The following is a 23,417-nucleotide window of genomic DNA, read 5'->3' on the forward strand; positions in this document are numbered from 1 at the left end:
TCTCATCACGAATCAGATCAATTGATTTGGAAGTGAAGTGACCGCAGATGGAAAGAAATGGTGGTCCAGCGGTGGAAGGTGACACGAGAGCCTGCCCCTAATCCCAGGGTTCTCTGCTCATTTACCAGATGAGATGAATAAAGAGAGAGAGGGCGCTTCTGTGTGGGATCTTAATGTACCGAGGTATGTACAATGTGAGGTGCACACTCACCTGATAGTTAATTTTTATGGTCAGTAACAACTGTGATTTGAAGAACAGCACATTCGATTCCTCAAACGTTTTACAGCAAGCAGCTCATGATTTTCAACATCATAATTTCTCTCTGCAGGAGAGAATTTTTTCGAGAAAAAGGCACATGGCCGCAAGTTGGTTAATGTTTTAGGACCTTGAGACAATACAACTCCTACCCCAACTTCATCCACCTCATGAGGTCCGGCTGAATAACAACCGTCGCGGACATAAAACATCTTTCCACCTTATGAAAGGCCCCAACAGCCTCAGATGACCAAATCCTCAGATCTGTCCCTTTACGTGTGAGATCAGTCAGAGGTTTAATGATTTGAGGAAACCCCTTAATTAATTTTCTGTAGTAATTGGTGAACCCCAGAAAACGTTACAATGCTTTAAGGTCGCTAGGTTGAACCCAATCAATTTTGGCTTGCACCTTCCCAGGGTCCATCTTAAACCCAATCGCTGACACAATGAACCCTAGGAATGAGATTTCTTGAACAGCAAATGTACATTTTTCTAATTTCGCAACAAGGAATTATTTCTAAGTCTTTGTAAAACAGAACGGATATGTCCATAATGAGAATCTAAATCGAGAGAGAAAATTAAAATATTATCCAGATAAACCACAATAAATCTTCCAATGCAATCGAAATACCGCAGGAGCATTGTTCAGTCCAAAAGGCATAACAAGGTCCTCAAACAGACCCTCGGACGTTAAAAACGCCGTCTTCCCCCCATCACCCTTCCGGATGCGAATTAAATTATAAGCCCCGCTAGGATTGAGTTTAGAAAACCATTTGGCCCCAGTCAGCTAATTATATAGGTTGAGGTATTTTTACCTGTAATTTTATTCAATTCATGGAAATCAAGGCAGGGACAGAGTCCTCCATCCTTCTTTTTGACAGAAAAATCCAGCAGCTACAGGAGAAGAGGAAGGATGAATATGCCCTTTCCGTAAAGTTTTGCTTAGGCCCTGTGCGCACTAGACGTTTTTGCTGTGTTTTTACCACGTTTTTGTGCTGCAAACCCCAGCAGTGTCTATGGGGTTTCAGAAGTGCTGTCTGCACACAGCGTGTTTTTGTAGCTGTGTTTTCGTGGTGACCACAAAAACGCAGCATGTCAATTATTTCTGCGTTTTTCACTCATTGAATGCAGTGCACAAAAACGCAGCCAAAAAACGCATCGCGTTTTTACCGCGGGTACGTTTTTGTGCGTTTTTTATGGACAAAAATGCACAAAAACGCAGCGTTAAAAAACATAGCCTTACGCATGCTTTCATGGCAGCCCGCTCAGAGCCAGACAAATTATACAAGCAAGCTTTAGGCAACTTGGCACTAGGGACAAGGTTGATCGAACAATCATAAGGGCAATGGGCCGGTAAGATCTCTGCCTCTTTCAGGGAAAACATCTGTGAAATCCTTCAGGTACTCCGGAAGATCCTCCGGACTAGCAGAGAAAACCTGAACAGAATTGAGACATTTCTTATGACAACAAGAACCTCACTTGACAATATCGCTTTGACACCAATGACAGGATTATGCATATGTAGCCAAGGAATTCTCAACACCAACTCCGCAGGTAAATTATCCATCACATAACAGGACATGAGCTCAGTATGAAGGGATCCCACTGGACTAGGTTCTGAAGTAATGGCGCCTTGTCAATGGCAACAATGTGAATGGGTCCTTACAGTCTAACTGTCCCTAAACCTAGTGTCATCACCGGTCCAGAATCCACAAAATTCGCTGCAGACCCAAAGTCAATGAAAGTGAATGTTGATATAAATCGGTTCTCAAAAGATAATTCCACATTCACTAAGACTTTATCTGAGGAGTTAAAAGGTACCTGGAAGTCTGGGTGACATTTTCGATAATCACCCAGACTTTTCCCGACGGCTTGTCTGCAGAGGGGGCGATCTAAGCAGTCCTTCCGAAAATGTCCAGCGCAGCCAACAGAAGCAAAAGCCCAGATCGCGACGTTGTCTCCTCTCCTTGTCTCTAGGGCTGGCTGCATCAACTTCCATAGGCTCTGCCTCAGGTAGATGACCAAGACTGGGAGGACTGAAGGGAACCTGTCGAATCTCACATCGTTCTATAATCCTGCGATCCATTCGGAAAGCCTGAGTCATGGCTTCCGCCAGTGAACCAAGTGGGTGGAGAGTGTAAAGCAAGCCAGGGTGTCCTTTATCATATCGCCAGGCCTTTGTGAAACTGACACCTGAGGGCTGAGTCGTTCCACAGGACCTCAGATGACCATTGTCTGAACTCAGAACTACACTGCTCAGCGGTGCGGCCTCCGTGTCAGGTTCATGATCTTTGCCTCTGCCACCTGGACGCTGTCGGTTTCGTCACATGTAAACCCCAAAGCGTCAAAAAAGTCGTCAACAGAAGACCGTTCTTGGGCTAACAGGGACAAAGAAAATGCCCACAACTAAGGACCCCCCTTTAAAAGGGACATAATTCCCACCCACTGAGACTCAGTCGATCGGAGTCGTAAGGTAAAAAAAATAATTTGCAGCTCTCCCTGAAAATTCTGAACTGTCTTTCCCCCTCGAAAACTTATCGGGGAGCGCCACCATGGGTTCGGGGGAGATGAATTGTACGTCAGCCAGTCCAGGAGTCATAACTACAGTTGGTAGTGAGGGGTTCTGAGAAGTACCCAACGTCCTAGAAAACTGCCCATGTAACCGTCTGAGAAGATTATAATTCTGATGATCCTGTACTACCCGAGTCACGCTCGCCACCTGATCACTGAGAGCCTGTACTGGATCCATGGGTGGAGAAAATAAAAAAAAGAAAGCCTGGCCAGTCATAATGTAATACAGTCACTATTTGTGGGTTGTTCAAACAGAAGAGTAGTCAGGAAAGCCGGGGTCTGGTAACAGGAAGACATGGATGGATACAGGGAGTACAAAGAGGCGTAGTCAGGTCACAATCCAGAGGTCAGAATTCCAGAAAGGCACATACAGATTCAGAGAGTAAACTAAGACGTGGTGAGGTAATGGTCCAAGGTCTAAAGCCAGGAGGTCACAACAGGCACAGGGAGAGAAAAGTCAAACAACAGTCCGGTGTCTACAAAGATCAAAACAAATGCAGAAACACAGGTCAATAACACAACAACAAAACCAGAATGTACGACTGGCAAGGTTCTGGGAGAGCACGCTCAGTAAAGAAGCAGAGCAATTACCAGGAGGATGAAACACCTGAGCAATCAACCTGCCAGCTCAGCAGCCCAGAAAAACACAGCAGAGCCTCTCCTCGTGTGCAAGATTCTCTGCACAGAGGAATCGTGACAGGTAAAAAAATAAAAGAGAAAGAACAAAGTCAGATTGTGCATTTGTGTATAGCGAAGAACAGCGCAGCAGCTTCTTTCACCTGAACTTTGAGCTCTGTCGGGACAATTTGGTTCTGTACACGGCTGGGATGATGGCGCCTGCAGCAGAGAGGACACCACGTGTTCACGGACAAGACGGTGGAACCTGTCCAACTGCAATTTACTAACTACAGCATATTCTAGGGCTAAATTGTTTGGATGAGACAATGGGCAGTCACTGGACACTGAGGACAAAGGAGACGACGGGCAGTCACCGGACACCGAGGGCGAAGGAGACGACGGGCAGTCACCGGACACCGAGGGCGAAGGAGACGACGGGCAGTCACCGGACACCGAGGGCGAAGGAGACGACGGGCAGTCACCGGACACCGAGGGCGAAGGAGACGACGGGCAGTCACCGGACACCGAGGGCGAAGGAGACGACGGGCAGTCACCGGACACCGAGGGCGAAGGAGACGACGGGCAGTCACCGGACACCGAGGGCGAAGGAGACGACGGGCAGCCACCGGACACCGAGGGCGAAGGAGACGACGGGCAGCCACCGGACACCGAGGGCGAAGGAGACGAGGGGCAGTCACCGGACACCGAGGACGAAGGAGACGGCGGGCAGTCACCGGACACAGAGGACGAAGGAGACGGCGGGCAGTCACCGGACACCGAGGACGAAGGAGACGGCGGGCAGTCACCGGACACCGAGGACGAAGGAGACGGCGGGCAGTCACCGGACACCGAGGACGAAGGAGACGGCGGGCAGTCACCGGACACCGAGGACGAAGGAGACGGCGGGCAGTCACCGGACACCGAGGACGAAGGAGACGGCGGGCAGTCACCGGACACCGAGGACGAAGGAGACGGCGGGCAGTCACCGGACACCGAGGACGAAGGAGACGACGGGCAGTCACCGGACACCGAGGACGAAGGAGACGACGGGCATTCACAAATATCGAGGACAAAGGAGACGACGGGCAGTCACCAGACACCGAGAACGAAGAAGACGACGGGCAGTCACCGGACACCGAAGGAGACGACGGGCAGTCACAAATATCAAGGACAAAGCAGACGGGCAGTTACCGGACACTGAGGACGAAGGAGACGACGGGTAGTCACCAGACACCGAGGACGAAGGAGACGACAGGCGGTCACAAATATCGAGGACAAAGGAGACGGGCAGTTTCCGGACACCGAGGACGAAGGAGACGACAGGCGGTCACCGGACACAGAGGACGAAGGAGACGACGGGCAGTCACCGGAAACCGAGGACGAAGGAGACGACGGGCAGTCACCGGACACCGAGGACGAAGGAGACGAAAAGCGGTCACAAATATCAAGGACGAAGGAGACGGGTGGTCACAAATATCGAGGACGAAAGAGACGGGTGGTCACAAATATCGAGGACGAAAGAGACGGGTGGTCACAAATATCGAGGACGAAGGGGACGACGGGCAGTTATCGAATACTGAGGATAAAGGGGATGTGAATTTACTAGATACTGAGGATGGAGGCAATAGGAAGGCACAGAACACACACTGGCATTTACATTTCTCCTTTCTTCAGTCACTTTGCATTTTCTTACTTTATACAATAAATTATTAACCCTTCAGTATATAAGCCTTCTGACCCTACAGCATTTATTACACACCTGCTTAAAACTTTTGCACAGCTCTGAAGGTAAAAATGAAAAAAGAAAAAAAAACAAAAAAAAAAAAACAGTGGAGAACATAAAACTGCCCCTTGTAGGATTTGCTCCTGAGGGAGCCGGTAACATGACGCTGCTGAAATACTGAAGGCCTTGGAGGTCATAGAGTGAAATGTTGGGCTTTGTTCTTACGTGTCGCGTGCACCAATGTGTCTGACCGCACACTTCTACACATCTCTATATGGCACCCGAGACCTTCCCCTGGTGTTCGGGATATAATCTTTCTATTCACTGACAGCCGGCAGATAACAGGATAAAGGGTCATTGGCCAAATAAAACAACAAAGCCCTGGTACAAGTATGGCCGCCGTCCTGGGCACGGCTCATGAAGCTGGAGATGTCAGACGCCGCAGACCAAAACTTTTTTCCTTTAATTTTTAGAAACATGCACTAAAAAAAACAGTAACAAGTTACCAGAAATTCACAACCGCTAAAGTGTCCCAGAAACTTCTTCAAGGGACAAGAAAACAACAACGACGCCGCCTCCTCCTGCAGGGGAAGACGACTGCGGAGAGTCACATCGTCTGCGGAGAGTCACATCGTCTGCGGAGAGTCACATCGTCTGCGGAGAGTCACATCGTCTGCCGGCGCAGCTCCTCCAGCGCGTTCTCGCGCTCCTTTAACACTTCCTTCAGTCTCTGGATTTTCTCGTCCTTGGTCGTTTCATCAGAATACTTGGAGTCGATGTGAAATCTTGCACTTGGGAGCAGAACGTTGCTGAAATGTCCTGCGGTGTCCTGACTGACCTGGAAATCTGCTGTGTCCGGGGGGTTGGGGGGGTCGTGGTAGGACCAGGTGGGGTCTGATTCGTGTGTGTCCTCCACCCCGGATGCAGGTGATGGAGGGTCTGCGGAAACCTCCGGGTCCAGCGAGTTCTGGTTGATGTCGCCGCTGTCCCATCTCTTCTGCATCTTTGTGTCGTCCTCGGTCTGCGATGACTTTCGTTTCAGTTGGTTCTTCTCTGTCTCTACTGGAGCCTATAGAAGAGGGAGAGAAAAAAAAAAAAAAAAAAAAGATTTGTAGCCAAATTAAGTAAACGACACGCGTTACACCACCGACCGCTCCAGTCATTGACGCTCCCTCCATTTGGTGCAATGTAACCCCTTAGGTGCCGCAGCAATCGCAGTGTCTAAGCAGTTAGAGATGTATTACGTAAAATTGCCTATAATGGCATATAAAAAAAATCATTCCTCTACGGTCTGCTGTGGCCAGCGATCAACAGAGAAGACGAGACGGCGCAGGATGTATAACTAAACCCAATTACACAAGTGACTCCGCACTGGACGTCAATCAGGCCTCGTGCACACGTTGCGATTTTTCTGTGTCGTGTCACAAAACCTCAAGATCTCTCCGGAGTCTCCGAGAAGCCGATGACACTTCTGGAGTCTTGTGCACGCGCTACTTATGTTCGGCTAACGCGCCTATTAAAAGCGCCATTTATTTCTTCCAAAAGAAGGGAATTTTGTTACTTACCGTAAATTCCTTTTCTTCTAGCTCTTATTGGGAGACCCAGACGATTGGGGTATAGCTACTGCCCTCCGGAGGCCACACAAAGCACTACACTAAAAAGTGCAAGGCCCCTCCCCTTCTGGCTATACCCCCCCGTGGTATCACGGGTTCTCCAGTTTTAGTGCCAAAGCAAGAAGGAGGAAGCCAATAACTGGTTTAAACAAATTAACTCCGAATAACGTCGGAGAACTGAAAAACCGTTCAACATGAACAACATGTGTACCCGCAAACAACAAAAAAATCCCGAAGGACAACAGGGAGGGTGCTGGGTCTCCCAATAAGAGCTAGAAGAAAAGGAATTTACGGTAAGTAACAAAATTCCCTTCTTCTTCAGCGCTCTATTGGGAGACCCAGACGATTGGGACGTCCAAAAGCTGTCCCTGGGTGGGTAAAGAGATACCTCATGTTAGAGCTGCAAAACAGCCCTCCCCTACGGGGATGTCACTGCCGCCTGCAGGACTCTTCTACCTAAGCTGGCATCCGCCGAAGCATAGGTATGCACCTGATAATGTTTGGTGAAAGTGTGCAGACTCGACCAGGTAGCTGCCTGGCACACCTGTTGAGCCGAAGCCTGGTGTCGCAAAGCCCAGGACGCACCCACAGCTCTGGTTGAGTGGGCTTTCAGCCCTGAAGGAACCGGAAGCCCAGCAGAACGGTAGGCTTCCAGAATTGGTTCTTTGATCCATCGAGCCAGGGTGGCTTTAGAAGCCTGCGACCCCTTGCGCTGGCCAGCGACAAGGACAAAAAGTGCATCTGAACGGCGGATAGGCGCCGTGCGAGAAATATAGATTCTGAGTGCTCTCACCAGATCTAGCAAACGTAAGTCTTTCTCATACCGGTGAACCGGATGAGGACAAAAGGAAGGCAAGGATATATCCTGATTAAGATGAAACGAGGATACGACCATAGGGAGAAACTCCGGAATGGGGCGCAGCACTACCTTGTCCTGGTGGAACACCAGGAAGGGAGCCTTGGATGACAGAGCTGCCAGCTCAGACACTCGCCTAAGCGATGTGATCGCAACAAGAAACGCCACTTTCTGTGACAGGCGAGAAAAGGAAACGTCCTTTAGAGGCTCGAAGGGCGGCTTTTGCAGAGCAACTAGTACTCTGTTCAGATCCCATGGATCTAACGGCCGCTTGTACGGGGGCACAATATGACAGACCCCCTGTAGGAACGTGCGCACCTTAGGAAGACGTGCTAGACGCTTCTGAAAAAACACAGATAGTGCCGAGACTTGCCCTTTAAGGGAGCTGAGCGACAAGCCCTTTTCCAACCCCGATTGCAGGAAGGAAAGAAAGGTGGGCAATGCAAATGGCCAAGGGGATACTCTCTGTGCAGAGCACCAGGATAAGAAAATCTTCCACGTTCTGTGGTAGATCTTAGCAGACGTTGACTTCCTAGCTTGTCTCATTGTGGCTACGACTCCTTGAGATAATCCTGCGGACGCTAGGATCCAGGACTCAATGGCCACACAGTCAGGTTCAGGGCCGCAGAATTCTGATGGAAAAACGGCCCTTGGGACAGTAAGTCTGGTCGGTCTGGCAGTGACCACGGTCGACCGACCGTGAGATGCCACAGATCCGGATACCACGATCTCCTCGGCCAGTCTGGGGCGACGAGTATGACGCGGCTGCAATCGGATCTGATCTTGCGTAACACTCTGGGCAAGAGTGCCAGAGGTGGGAAGACGTATGGGAGCCGGAACTGCGACCAATCTTGAACTAATGCGTCTGCCGCCAGAGCTCTTTGATCGCGCGACCTCGCCATGAATGCCGGGACCTTGTTGTTGTGCCGGGACGCCATTAGGTCGACGTCCGGCACTCCCCATCGGCGACAGATTTCCTGAAACACGTCCGGGTGAAGGGACCACTCCCCTGCGTCCATGCCCTGGCGACTGAGGAAGTCTGCTTCCCAATTTTCTACGCCTGGGATGTGAACCGCGGATATGGTGGATGCTGTGTCCTCCACCCACATTAGAATGCGCCGGACTTCTTGGAATGCTTGCCGACTGCGCGTCCCTCCTTGGTGGTTGATGTATGCCACCGCTGTGGAGTTGTCCGACTGGATTCGGATCTGCTTTCCTTCCAGCCACTGTTGGAAGGCCAGTAGGGCAAGATACACTGCCCTGATTTCCAGAACATTGATCTGAAGGGTGGACTCCTGCGGAGTCCACGTCCCCTGGGCCCTGTGGTGGAGAAACACTGCTCCCCACCCTGACAGACTCGCATCTGTCGTGACCACTGCCCAGGATGGGGGCAGGAAGGATCTTCCCTGAGACAATGAGGTGGGAAGGAGCCACCATTGTAGAGAGTCCTTGGCCGTCTGGGAAAGAGAGACTTTCCTGTCCAGGGACGTTGACTTCCCGTCCCATTGGCGGAGAATGTCCCATTGAAGTGGGCGCAGATGAAACTGCGCAAAGGGAACTGCTTCCATGGCTGCCACCATCTTCCCGAGGAAGTGCATGAGGCGCCGTAAGGGGTGCGACTGGCCTTGAAGGAGGAATTGCACCCCTGTCTGTAGGGACCGCTGCTTGTTCAGCGGAAGCTTCACTCTCGCTGCTCGAGTATGAAACTCCATGCCAAGATACGTTAGCGACTGACGGTGACAGATTCGACTTTGGAAAGTTGATGATCCATCCGAACGTCTGTAGAGTCTCCAGCGTAGCATGTAGACTGAGTTGGCATGCCTCTTGAGAGGGTGCCTTGACAAGTAGATCGTCTAGGTAAGGGATCACCGAGTGTCCCTGAGAGTGCAAGACTGCTACCACCGCCGCCATGACCTTGGTGAAGACCCGGGGGGCTGTCGCCAGACCGAATGGCAGAGCTACGAACTGAAGATGGTCGTTTCCTATCACAAAACGTAGAAAACGTTGATGTTCTGTAGCAATTGGCACGTGGAGATAAGCATCTTTGATGTCTATTGAGGCAAGGAAGTCTCCTTGAGACATTGAGGCAACGACAGAGCGGAGGGTTTCCATCCGGAACCGTCTGGCGTGCACATGTTTGTTGAGCAGCTTTAGATCCAGAACAGGACGGAACGAGCCGTCCTTTTTTGGAACCACAAAGAGATTGGAGTAAAACCCTCGCCCTTGTTCCTGAGGCGGTACAGGAACCACTACTCCTTCCGCTCTTAGGGAGTCCACCGCCTGCAGCAGGGCATCTGCTCGGTCTGGATGTGGGGAGGTTCTGAAGAACCGAGCTGGAGGACGAGAACTGAACTCGATTCTGTACCCGCGAGACAAAATGTTTGTCACCCACCGGTCTTTGACCTGTGACATCCAAATGTCGGAAAAGCGGGAGAGCCTGCCCCCGACCGGAGGTGCGGAGGGGGGGGGCTGGAAGTCATGAGGTAGCCGCTTTGGAAGCGGTTCCTCCATTTGCTTTCTTGGGGCGTGCGTGAGCCCGCCAGGAATCTGAGACTCTTTGCGTCCTCTGAGTCCCTTTGGACGAGGAGAATTGTGTCTTGCCCGAACCTCGAAAGGACTGAAACCTCTGCTGCCATTTTTTCTGCTGAGGTTTGCTTGATCTGGGCTGGGGTAAGGAAGAATCTTTACCCTTGGACTGTTTAATGATGTCAGCCAATGGCTCGCCAAACAGTCTATCTCTAGATAAAGGCAAGCTGGTTAAACATTTTTTGGAACCAGCATCTGCTTTCCAGTCCTTTAACCACAAGGCTCTGCGCAAAACTACCGAATTGGCGGACGCCATTGAGGTGCGGCTGGTAGATTCTAGGACCGCATTGATAGCGTAAGACGCAAACGCAGACATCTGCGAGGTAAGGGACGCCACTTGCGGCACCGCTGGATGTATGATAGCATCCACTTTTGCTAAACCAGCTGAAATAGCTTGGAGTGCCCATACGGCTGCGAATGCTGGAGCAAACGACGCGCCGATAGCTTCATAGACAGATTTTAACCAAAGGTCCATCTGTCTGTCATTGGCATCCTTAAGTGAAGCGCCATCCTCCACTGCAACTATGGATCTAGCTGCAAGTTTGGAAATCGGGGGGTCTACTTTTGGACACTGGGTCCAGCGCTTGACCACATCAGGGGGGAAAGGAAAACGTGTATCCTTAGAACGTTTAGAGAAACGCCTTTCTGGATGAGCGTCGTGTTTCTGGATTGACTCTCTGAAGTCAGAGTGATCCAAGAAAGCACTCAATTTACGCTTGGGATAGAGGAAACGAAACTTCTCCTGCTCTGCAGCTGCCTCTTCTGCTGAAGGGGCTGGGGGAGAAATATCCAACAGTCTATTGATGGCTGAGATAAGCTCGTTTACCATGGCGTCCCCATCCGGGGTATCCAGATTGAGAGGGGTTCCAGGATAAGACTCCTGATCACTCTCTTCAGACGCATCACAGGGCGACTGATTGCGCTGAGACCCTGAGCAGTGTGATGACGTTGAGGGTCTTTCCCAGCGAGCTCGCTTAGGGTGGCTGGGGCTATCATCTGAGTCATAATACTCAGCCTGGGAAGCCGGGGACCCCCTTGCAGTCTGGATTAATTCCAACTGAGGGGGATTAGAGGACAGAGACCTCGCCGTGTCCATAGACTGAGCCCCAGTCATGGATTGCAAAGTTTCAAGGATTTTTGCCATAGTCACAGACATTCCATCAGCAAAAACTGCAAAGTCTGTCCCTGACACCGGGGCAGGACTTACAAGCGTCTCAGCCTGGGTCACTACCCCTCCGGACTTCGGCTGGCGAAGCAGCACCGGATCGGAGCATTGCACACAATGGGGGTCATCGGAGCCTGCTGGTAGAGCAGCCCCACATGCAGCACACGCAGTGTACACAGCCCTAGCCTTGGCAGCCTTGCGTTTTGTGGATGACATGTTGCTGCCTCCTCAGAGCGATCTGGGGTATCCAGCCAGGAAGCGACCTCACAGTGCAAGAAATAAATAAATATATATATCTGGTGACACAGTACACCAATACACACTGAGGCACTAGAGGTGCCAGCTGAAATGCCGCTTACCGCCCGCTTAAGAGCGGGTGTGTGGTCGCCAAAAGCCCCCTAGTCCAGGTCTCCCAGAGCCTTGCGTCCTTCCTCCAGCCAGACTGCATGTAATGGCTGCCGGCGTCCTGGGAGAGGAGGGGGGGCGGGCCCTGGGCGTTCCTGGCTAAGAGCGGGAAGCCTGCTTCCCTCTGTGCCTAGTGAGAGGGCTGGAGCATGTAAATCAGGCTCCAGCCCTCGTCGCTGCTGCGAAACAGCGTCTCTCCCCTACCCTGATTGACAGGGTGGGGGCGGGAACGAAGCGGAGCTAGGCCGCAAAAGCCGGGGACTGGATTTATAAACGCCGCCGCCGTAAAAGCGCGGTCGGCGTGTCCCCGGCGCACTACAAGTCACAGCAGCGCCGCCGGACCAGTGGGGGTCGGCGCTGCGTTCCCACAACACAAAAGTCCCCCAGTAAACTGCAGGAACACCAACTCAGTCGTTACGGTCCCCGGCGCACTACAACACCCAGCCAGCCCGGAGTATGTCTGTGCCTGCCGGGGACACAGAGTACCTGTATGATGCAGGGCCATGTCCCTGATTGTACTCCTGCTCCATATCCATCAGGTTCAACTGGGTCTGTGGATGGAGCCCGGCGTCAGAGCTTAGAGGCCGGCAGGATCCCACTTCCACAGAGCCCTACAAGGGGATGTGGAAGGAAAACAGCATGTGGGGCTCCAGCCCCTGTACCAGCAATAGGTACCTCAACCTTACAACACCATCCACGGGTGAGAAGGGAGCATGCTGGGGGCCCTATATGGGCCCTCTTTTCTTCCATCCGAAATAGTCAGCAGCTACTGCTGACTAAAATCTGTGGAGCTATGCGTGGATGTCTGACCTCCTTCGCACAAAGCTTGAAAACTGGAGAACCCGTGATACCACGGGGGGGTATAGCCAGAAGGGGAGGGGCCTTGCACTTTTTAGTGTAGTGCTTTGTGTGGCCTCCGGAGGGCAGTAGCTATACCCCAATCGTCTGGGTCTCCCAATAGAGCGCTGAAGAAAGATGGTGTTGCGATATTTCGAAAACCGTAACGTGTTCGGTCTATGGATCTGCGGTGTATATTGAGTCGATGTCTCCATTGATCTTTGTGCTTTTATCACATTTTTTGGGATGGCAACCACCCCCCCCCCCACAGAATTCTGGAGATTAGCTCTTTTCCCTCATTACGCTGTTTACTCCGATAGATCGGATTTATGGGCAGGAGGACGCTGCGTCTCTGCTGCGGTTTGTTTTATTATTTCCAAAGGTCCTTTTACCATAAAACTGTGTGATTCTCCGGGCAGTGCGACTACACACACCAAACATTTACAGTTTTCCTTTTATATGGTGAAAACCCCTCCCCTCCCCGCTTGTGTCCCGACTTTCCGAGAGCCGTAACGTTTTCACTTTTTGGATCTGGGTGTGTGTGTGTGTTTTTTTTTGCACCCTGAGCTGATGCTTTTATTGACATTATTTTGGGATTTATACAATGTTTCCATCACCTGTTATTACATTTTTTCCTGTTATTGCAGCGGACGAAAAACTTCGATTGAATTTTTTCTCGTTACGCCGGTTACTCGTCACATGAATTTATTTTATATTTTGATAAATTTAATTTTTTTTAACGCAGCGATGCAAAATATGTGCATTGTGTTTTTCTTTTGTATAATGTGCTAAGGAGGGGGATATGAAGTTTTATGTTTTCTTTATTTTGTTTTCATACATTTTATTTCTCCTTTGAGCTATATTTATAGTCCCCTCGGAGGTTCTATATACAGCAACGCCGCAGCGTCTGTATATAGAGATCAGTCTCCTGTGAATGCCGGTGATCACAGCAGTAATGCGAAGACAGACGGGGTCATCACTTGACAATACGTCGGCACCACACGATCGTGACGATAGAACAGCACCCCTCCCCCGATGTGCATTAAATGCCAGTTTCAGAGAGTGACAGCGGCATTTACAAAGTAACAGTTGATGGCTGAATATCACGGACATCCTCTGCTGGCGGAGATTGCGGGCTCACCTCCTGAGCCTGTATCTGAGTCAGGGAGCCAGTATATGTCAGTAAGGGGTTAACACCAAAAGTGAATGTGCGCCAGACAATGCAACGTCAAGAAGCCTTCCAGGGCAGAGCCCGCGACAGCTGAAGGCTCTTTCTGGCCACATTATTGGGGCGCTAATCATATTCTTAATCCTAAGGTTTAGCACTGGGGGACATTGTAAGCAGACAGGTGAAATCAGTGCCCTCCGGATACTTTTTGCCTCATTTCTGGATCCTTTAGGCACCGCCTCATCTAGGTAGGAATCAGCGCAGAAGGACGTTCAGTGAATGTCGCACCTTGTGCCCTTTACTGAACTTGGACCCTTTGATTTCCTTAATCAACGCGTTTCATCCTATTACAATCCGCCCCCCCCGTAACGCATGGATCCTCCCATCAATGAGGCGCAGGCAGTGGCTCCACCCCCCATTGATTGGAATGAAGGGAGTGTTCACCTATTTCACAGCTGATTGGCTGAGCTGTCCTTGCTTTGCTCCTCCCGTCAGCAGGAGTGCTGTGATTGGTTCCCAGTTAGTGTAGGAAGGAGGGAGGGATAAAGGTGCCGCCGTCACTCACCGCGGACGTGCCCTTCGCCCCGATCAGGGGAAGCCTCTTCAGGATAATCTTTTCCTCCTTCAATAACCCATATTTCAGCCTCCAGCTGTTCTCATCCATCGCGGTCCCCTCAGGGGTCTGTGGAATTGCTGCGATTTCTGTCTTTTGGGACTCGGGGAGCGGCTGCAAAAGAAACAGAAATTAATGTCCGCAACGTTACGTCACAGGTGACTTTATCATGGCACATTTCAAGCCACACCCATTTTTATTTAGGCCACACCCCTTTGACACAAAAACTTTCACTTTTGCACTTTTTCCCCCCTTCTCGTCCCCCGAGGAGTCATAACATTTAACATTTCCGTCCCCATCGCTGTAGGAAACCTTTTTTGAGGCCGGTTTTGAACGTCACCACTATCATATAATGTACTGAAATCTGGGGGGGGAATAAAATGTAAAAATTCTCCCATTATGTTTTCTGTTGCTCACTGTGCGGTAACAATGAGGTGGTAACTCGATTCTCCAGGTCAGCGCCGGTAGCATGAGAACGAACTTATACATGTTTTTCTTTTCATTTGGGTGGAGAACAAAAAAAATCCATACGACGCTTCAATCGCATTTCTTAGGGGAGAAAACAGGCTTAACCCCTTCCTGCCAGGGTGGAAATACTATGTCCCATCAGGTTCCTGTGTACGGTGCCGGCATCTGACTAACAGCAGTGACCAGAGTTTGCTCCGATCGCTGCAGTCCATTAATTCTGCTGACAATCAGAATGTGATTACATAAAAACTCGGAAAATATGCAGATAAAAAAAAACAAAAAACTTCATAACAAAACAAGATTAAAAATTCTAAAACAGAAAACAAAATCTAAAACAGATAGGGGGTAATAGAAATAAAAATCAAAAAAGGTCACTTTACGGGGTGTTTTATAGGGGGTCAAATGCAATAAAAAGTGACCAGAGTGTCGCATCTAACCCAGGAACGGTGGCAATGAAAACCCCGGCGCGCCACACGAAAATCACGGCCTCCTGCCGCGCCGCCGGCCACTGAAAAATAAAACCTTCTGGGTCTCTTTCCACCTAAACGGAAAAAAAAATAAAAAAAAGTCTGGTGTTGGCGTGACGGCAGTGACCGGGAGAATCGTCGTCTCACCGCACAACCACAGCAGAAGTCGGATTTTTATTTTAGAATGTCTCTGCACTGGGAATTATTTTTCCCCGTTTTTCAGTCTTTTCTGTAATGAATGGTGTCGCTCAAGACAGAAACTCGTCCTGCAAAAATGAGGAAGAGACGGAAAAATACGGGGTAACGGGAAAGGCATGAGAAGAAAACTCGGGTCACTTGCAGCACCAAAGTAGCGCCCACCTGGTCACTTATCCAGGCGTTGCCCACAGCAGAGGCGCTCACAGCGGAGGTTCTAGCGGCAGGGATGCTCACAGCGGAGGTTCTAGCGGCAGGGATGCTCACAGCGGAGGTCCTGGCGGCAGGGGTGCTCACAGCGGAGGTCCTGGCGGCAGGGGTGCTCACAGCGGAGGTCCTGATGGCAGCAGGATCCACACCAATGGTGCCGGCGGCATCAATGCTCAGACTGGATGTCCTGGCATCAGCAGCGTTCAGACCGGAAGTACTAGCGGCGGTAGTGCCACCACCAGAGGTCCTGGTGGCAGGGGTGTACACAGTGGTGGTCCTGGCGGCAGGGGTGTACACAGCGGTGGTCCTGGCGGCAGGGGTGTACACAGCGGTGGTCCTGGCGGCAGGGGTGTACACAGCGGTGGTCCTGGCGGCAGGGGTGTACACAGCGGTGGTCCTGGCGGCAGGGGTGTACACAGCGGTGGTCCTGGCGGCAGGGGTGTACACAGCGGTGGTCCTGGCGGCAGGGGTGTACACAGCGGTGGTCCTGGCGGCAGGGGTGCTCACAGCGAAGTCAGTGCTCACGGCGGTGGTAGTGGTGGGCCTCGAGGGTGTGCCCCACTGCTCTCTCCACACGTTACTGCCGCTGTCCCCGGGACTGTAGAGGGCGCTGGTGTCGTCTCTGAAGGCTCGGGGGGTGGAACTCTTTCTTTTGGGTTTGGCGGTGCTGATGACATTGGACTGCAGCGACTCTTTGGGGGGAGAATTGTTTTTGGCGAGCACCACCTGCACCACTTTATTGGACAGCTCTTTCGTAGGCTTCATCTCTGTGGCGGGTTTCGATGGTGTCGCGTGCAGCGGGGGTTCTGGGATTTTGGCCGCCCCGGCGTTTAGGATCTCTGTTCCTTTCTTCGTTAAGAAGAAGATCTTATTGTTGCACATGACGAGGGCGTTTTCCTTGATTTGCACCTTGGAGTGGTCGGGGTTGGTCACGTTCTCCATCTTGGTATTGGTCAGCATCTGCAGGATTTTGGAGGCGGTGTCATTGGAGGATTTCACAGGGACGAGGCAGGAGGCCGATTCCTGGTTCTCCTGAACGACCCACTTCATGGGGCCTTTGTTGGCTTGGCTGCCTTCGGAGGGCTGCACGGTCAGCGGTGGAGACTTGGTTTCGGGGCTGGGGTCAGGCTGGGCGCTCCGGGCATTGCCGGCCTTCACCGTATTTACCGGCGACACATAAATGACGGAGGGGATCTTGCTGGCACCGCTAACACTTGCCTGGGGCAGGATCTTCTGCTGGATGGAGGCGGGCAGGGAAGAGACAGGAACGGATATTACCTCGGCGTGAGCGGGAATCTGCAGGGAGTGTCCGGAGGGGAGCGGCTTTATGGGACTGGTCGGCTTGGTGTTCACCATGATGAAAGTCGGAGGATTTCCAGGAACAGAATTTGCAGGAAGAGTCAGCTGCCCTCGATCCAACAACAAGGTCGCTTCCTTGTACACTGGGAGCTGATTCTCCACGTGGAGGGTGCTGCCTTGTGTCGAGATGAAATAATTCCCCAAGGTGGGTGTCTGCACCAGCGGCACAGTCACAGGGCTGGGGCGGGATACGACGGAGGCCGGCGGTGCAGGGGAGGCTACCACCGCCGGGGGTACATGGAGGGCTGGAGCGCTGGGTGGGAGGAGAGGAGGCGCAGCAGGGGGAGGCTTAAAGTTAGGCCTTAGTATGGGGAGGAGATTCAACACATTGGTCCCCTGCGGTCCGGTGCTCTGCACGACTTGATAGAAGCAGCCTGTGAGACTGGAGAGAAAGAGACAAGTTACTAAGATCCGCAGGATCCACGCGCTCGGCCGCGTGTGCGGGAAACAACCCCGAGCTCCTGGTGAGACCCCCGAACCGGATCTCATCCGCGACATGAGGCCTCACTGTAGGGGGGAAAGGGACTATTGAAGGTCTTCATAACAGCTCTTGAGGCATCACTGTAAGGGGGGGGGGATATTGGGGTCTCACATAGCACTGCTCCTGAGGCCTCAAAGACTGGGGGGAAACATATTGGGGTCTCCACACAACACAGCCCCTGATATCTCACTGTAAGGGGGGGGGGCATATCAGGGTCAACACATAACGCAGCCCCCCAAGGCCTCACTGTAAGGATGGGGGGGGGGGGGACATATTGGGGTGTCCACATAACTCAGCCCCCGATGCCTCACTGTAGGGGGGACATATTGGGGTAGTCACATAAACAGCCCCCGATGCCTCACTGTAAGGGGGGGGGGACGGGACATATCGGGGTCTCCACATAACTAAGCTCCCGAGGCTTCACTGTAAATCGGGGGGATATATTGGGGTCTCCACATAACTCAGCCCCCGATGCCTCAGGGGTCACACCACATCCTTTGTGCTGCTGTGACATCCCGGGGTCTCCACATAACTCAGCCCCCGATACCTCACTGTAAGGCTGCTTCCACACATCAGTTTTTTGCAATCAGGCACAATCCAGTTTTTGCCTGATGCAGCGGATCCGTCTCAGATTGTGTAAAAACTGATGCGACAGATCCGTTTTATTTATTTATTTTTTTTTAAAGCTGAGCGAGAGGGAGAGACCCCATCATCCCAGCACACACCCTGGCACTCCCGCACTCACCATCCCCACACATACACCGGCACTCCCGCACTCACCATCCCCGCACATACACCGGCACTCCCGCACTCACCATCCCCGCACATACACCGGCACTCCCGCACTCACCATCCCCGCACATACACCGGCACTCCCGCACTCATCATCCCCGCACATACACCGGCACTCCCGCACTCATCATCCCCGCACATACACCGGCACTCCCGCACTCATCATCCCCGCACATACACCGGCACTCCCGCACTCATCATCCCCGCACATACACCGGCACTCCCGCACTCATCATCCCCGCACATACACCGGCACTCCCGCACTCATCATCCCCGCACATACACCGGCACTCCCGCACTCATCATCCCCGCACATACACCGGCACTCCCGCACTCATCATCCCCGCACATACACCGGCACTCCCGCACTCATCATCCCCGCACATACACCGGCACTCCCGCACTCATCATCCCCGCACATACACCGGCACTCCCGCACTCATCATCCCCGCACATACACCGGCACTCCCGCACTCATCATCCCCGCACATACACCGGCACTCCCGCACTCATCATCCCCGCACATACACCGGATCAGTCTCAGAGTGTGTAAAAACTGATGCGACTGATCCGTTTTATTTATTTTTTTTTTAAAGCTGAGCGAGAGGGAGAGACCCCATCATCACCGCACACACCCCGGTACTCCCGCACTCATTATTCCCGCACAGTTTGCACTCCCCATCCCACGTGGAGCTCCCCATCCTGAGAATACCAGCCTTCAGCCGTGTGGCTTTATCTTGGCTGGTATCAAAATTGGGGGGACCGCACGCTGTTTTTTTTTTTTATTTTACTGAAAGATATAGACCCGCCCACCTGCGGCTGTAATTGGTTGCAGTGAGACAGCTGTCACTCATTGTGGGGGCGTGTCTGCCTGCAACCAATCATAGGCACCGGTGGGCGGGGAAAGAAGTGAATACGAGATTGAATAATGGGCGGCCGGCATTTACAAATCAGGAGAAGCCGCCAGAGAAGTGTGACAACCGTGCAGCGCCGCGCCCGTGATCGGTGAGAGGGGGAGAGGGAGAGAGAGGCTGGGGCCACACGGGGCACTACTGCGATGCTCGCATGATACTCAGCTCGTGCTGGCAGCACAGCAGCAGCCGAGTGTCATGCGAGTGTCCCTGCGTCTGTGGTCCGACAGTGCAAGCGGAGCACAGCTGCGGGGGGCGGGAGGGATTTATCCCTCTCCTCCGTAGCCGGCTATTGCGCCTCTCGCTCTGCATGCACGGTACACCGGTGTACTGTGAGTGCAGAGCGATTTTTTTTCTTGCCCCATACACTTGAATGGGTGCAAGAGAAAGAGTCTCGCATTACAGTTGTAGCATGCTGCGATTGTTTTCTCGGTCCGATTAGGGCTGAGAAAATAATCGCTCGTGTGCGCTGACACACAGGCTAATATTGGTCCGAGGGGAATGCGATGTCCACTCGCACCGATTTTCTTAGGCCAGAGAGAGAGAGATTTTCTTACAAGCAATGAATTTCTATCACTTCTGGGCATGCTCAGAAGTAAAAACCCAATCCGGTACATGCTTCCGGCGTTTGATGCATGCCACCGGATTCGGTGTGCATAGAGTTTCATTATGCACCATGCCGCTGGCAAAAAACGTTCCTCTCTGCGTCCTGTGCGGCCGCCGGAGTGACGATTTGTGCCGCAACCGGCAAAAACCGGATCAAACGCGAGTACATGCGGCACAATCCGGCGCTAATAAAAGTCTGAGGGAAAAACCGCACCTGGCGGCAAAAAAAAACGGATTTTTTTTCCTGCAAAGCGCCGGATTGTGCCGCACAGCAAAAACCTGATGTGTGAATGCAGCTTAAGGGGGATGTCCCCCCCCCTTCCTTACAGTGAGGCCTCGGGGGCTTTATGTGGACACACTGATATGCCCCCTCCCCTTACATATTGGGGTCTCCACATAACTCAGCCCCCGATGCCTCACTGTAGGGGGGGACATCACACCACATCCTCTGTGCTGCTGTGACATCCCGGGGTCTCACATGGCCGCGCCTGAGGCCGCACTGTACAGGGAGCCATAGCACAGGGAGAGGTCACGTGACACCCTCTGTGCTGCTGTGGCCCCTCCCCGCCCCCTCACCTCACCTCTGACAGGAGCGCGGCGTCTGCACCGGGACCTGTGGAGGCCTCGGAAGTTGAGACATGGAGCGGCTGTGTGGTCCCCGTACACTACACCGGGCCGCGCTCCGGGGCTCCTATCATAACGGACCGCAACGGAATAACAGCACCGCCGAGCGAGCGAAAGATGGCGGCGCGCACAATCCTGACCGAGGGCAGTGTGACGTCACTCACCGGAAATCACTATTGCGCGACGGGCCCGCCCACAGGAGGATCATTGGCGGAACAGGTTGTGACGTTTCCAGTCTGCACCAATAGGAAACGGTTTCCGTTGGGTGTACTTCCGGTATCACTAGAAGTGGGGGGTGTGGCCAAACACAGCTTCCGGTCGGGAATAGTTTAGCTAAAAATTAAGGTAAAATGTGAGAAACTACAAAGTAATGGATGAAATACAGAAAATACAGGGAGGAGGCCGTGTACAGAGGTATATACAGGGAGGAGGCAGAGGTATATACAGGGAGGAGGCAGTGTACAGAGGTATATACTGGGAGGAGGCCGTGTACAGAGGTATATACAGAGAGGAGGCCGTGTACAGAGGTATATACAGAGAGGAGGCCGTGTACAGAGGTATATACAGGGAGGAGGCCGTGTGCAGAGGTATATACAGAGAGGAGGCCGTGTACAGAGGTATATACAGGGAGGAGGCCGTGTGCAGAGGTATATACAGAGAGGAGGCCGTGTACAGAGGTATATACAGGGAGGAGGCCGTGTACAGAGGTATATACAGGGAGGAGGCCGTGTACAGAGGTATATACAGGGAGGAGGCCGTGTACAGAGGTATATACAGAGAGGAGGCCGTGTACAGAGGTATACACAGGGAGGAGGCCGTGTACAGAGGTATATACAGAGAGGAGGCCGTGTACAGAGGTATATACAGAGAGGAGGCCGTGTACACAGGTGTATACAGGGAGGAGGCGGTGTATACAGGGAGGAGGCGGTGCACACAGGTGTATACAGGGAGGAGGCGGTGTACACAGGTGTATACAGGGAGGAGGCGGTGTACACAGGTGTATACAGGGAGGAGGCGGTGTACACAGGTGTATACAGGGAGGAGGCGGTGTACACAGGTGTATACAGGGAGGAGGCGGTGTACACAGGTGTATACAGGGAGGAGGCGGTGTACACAGGTGTATACAGGGAGGAGGCGGTGTACACAGGTGTATACAGGGAGGAGGCGGTGTACACAGGTGTATACAGGGAGGAGGCGGTGTACACAGGTGTATACAGGGAGGAGGCGGTGTACACAGGTGTATACAGGGAGGAGGCGGTGTACACAGGTGTATACAGGGAGGAGGCGGTGTACACAGGTGTATACAGGGAGGAGGCCGTGTACTCAGGTGTATACAGGGAGGAGGCCGTGTACACAGGTGTATACAGGGAGGAGGCCGTGTACACAGGTGTATACAGGGAGGAGGCCGTGTACACAGGTGTATACAGGGAGGAGGCCGTGTACAGACAGGTGTATACAGGGAGGAGGCCGTGTACAGACAGGTGTATACAGGGAGGAGGCCGCGTATACAGGGAGGAGGCCGTGTACAGACAGGTGTATACAGGGAGGAGGCCGTGTACAGACAGGTGTATACAGGGAGGAGGCCGTGTACAGACAGGTGTATACAGGGAGGAGGCCATGTATACAGGGAGGAGGCCGTGTACAGACAGGTGTATACAGGGAGGAGGCCGTGTACAGACAGGTGTATACAGGGAGGAGGCCGTGTACAGACAGGTGTATACAGGGAGGAGGCCGTGTACAGACAGGTGTATACAGGGAGGAGGCCGTGTACAGACAGGTGTATACAGGGAGGAGGCCGTGTACAGACAGGTGTATACAGGGAGGAGGCCGTGTACAGACAGGTGTATACAGGGAGGAGGCCGTGTACAGACAGGTGTATACAGGGAGGAGGCCGTGTACAGACAGGTGTATACAGGGAGGAGGCCGTGTACAGACAGGTGTATACAGGGAGGAGGCCGTGTACAGACAGGTGTATACAGGGAGGAGGCCGTGTACAGACAGGTGTATACAGGGAGGAGGCCGTGTACAGACAGGTGTATACAGGGAGGAGGCCGTGTACAGACAGGTGTATACAGGGAGGAGGCCGTGTACAGACAGGTGTATACAGGGAGGAGGCCGTGTACAGACAGGTGTATACAGGGAGGAGGCCGTGTACAGACAGGTGTATACAGGGAGGAGGCCGTGTACAGACAGGTGTATACAGGGAGGAGGCCGTGTACAGACAGGTGTATACAGGGAGGAGGCCGTGTACAGACAGGTGTATACAGGGAGGAGGCCGTGTACAGACAGGTGTAGTCGGGGAGGTGGCAGTGAACTGACAGGTACCACCACTAGGGGGATCTTCCTGTGTACAGAAATACAAAATAAGATCTCATATCCCTCACCTACCTGTCCTCTCCACAGCTCTGCACCACCATATATCTCATCCCTCATCTCTGTCTATCACCTACCTGTCCTCTCCACAGCTCTGCACCACCATATACCTCATCCCTCATCTCTGTCTATCATCTACCTGTCCTCTCCACAGCTCTGCACCCCCATATATCTCATCCCTCATCTCTGTCTATCATCTACCTGTACTCTCCACAGCTCTGCACCACCATATATCTCATCCCTCATCTCTGTCTATCACCTACCTGTCCTCTCCACAGCTCTGCACCACCATATATCTCATCCCTCATCTCTGTCTATCCCCTACCTGTCCTCTCCACAGCTCTGCACCACCATATATCTCATCCCTCATCTCTGTCTATCCCCTACCTGTCCTCTCCACAGCTCTGCACCACCATATATCTCATCCCTCATCTCTGTCTATCCCCTACCTGTCCTCTCCACAGCTCTGCACCTCCATATATCTCATCCCTCATCTCTGTCTATCCCCTACCTGTCCTCT

At 52.5% G+C, this 23,417-nt stretch overlaps 1 protein-coding gene across 2 annotated transcripts; it reads right to left on the reverse strand.

The window, feature by feature from the left end:
- Positions 1-5,612: 5,612 nt before the first annotated feature.
- Positions 5,613-20,678, reverse strand: LOC142292364 (uncharacterized). 2 transcript variants are annotated; one of them, XM_075337682.1, is made up of 4 exons: positions 20,482-20,678; positions 15,707-17,492; positions 14,364-14,525; positions 5,613-6,237 (listed from the first exon to the last, which is right to left on the reverse strand). In XM_075337682.1, exons 1-4 carry the CDS (start codon positions 20,538-20,540, stop codon positions 5,833-5,835), a joined length of 2,412 nt encoding a protein of 803 aa, XP_075193797.1. In that variant the 5' UTR covers positions 20,541-20,678; the 3' UTR covers positions 5,613-5,832. The 2 variants fall into 2 exon arrangements, with proteins under 2 accessions (XP_075193797.1, XP_075193796.1); XM_075337681.1 differs by lacking the exon at positions 20,482-20,678 and having other exon boundaries at positions 15,707-20,475.
- Between the last annotated feature and the right edge of the window lie 2,739 nt (positions 20,679-23,417).

The sequence above is a fragment of the Anomaloglossus baeobatrachus genome, chromosome 2 (genome assembly GCF_048569485.1).
Source record: "Anomaloglossus baeobatrachus isolate aAnoBae1 chromosome 2, aAnoBae1.hap1, whole genome shotgun sequence".
In the NCBI taxonomy this organism is placed as follows: domain Eukaryota; kingdom Metazoa; phylum Chordata; class Amphibia; order Anura; family Aromobatidae; genus Anomaloglossus; species Anomaloglossus baeobatrachus.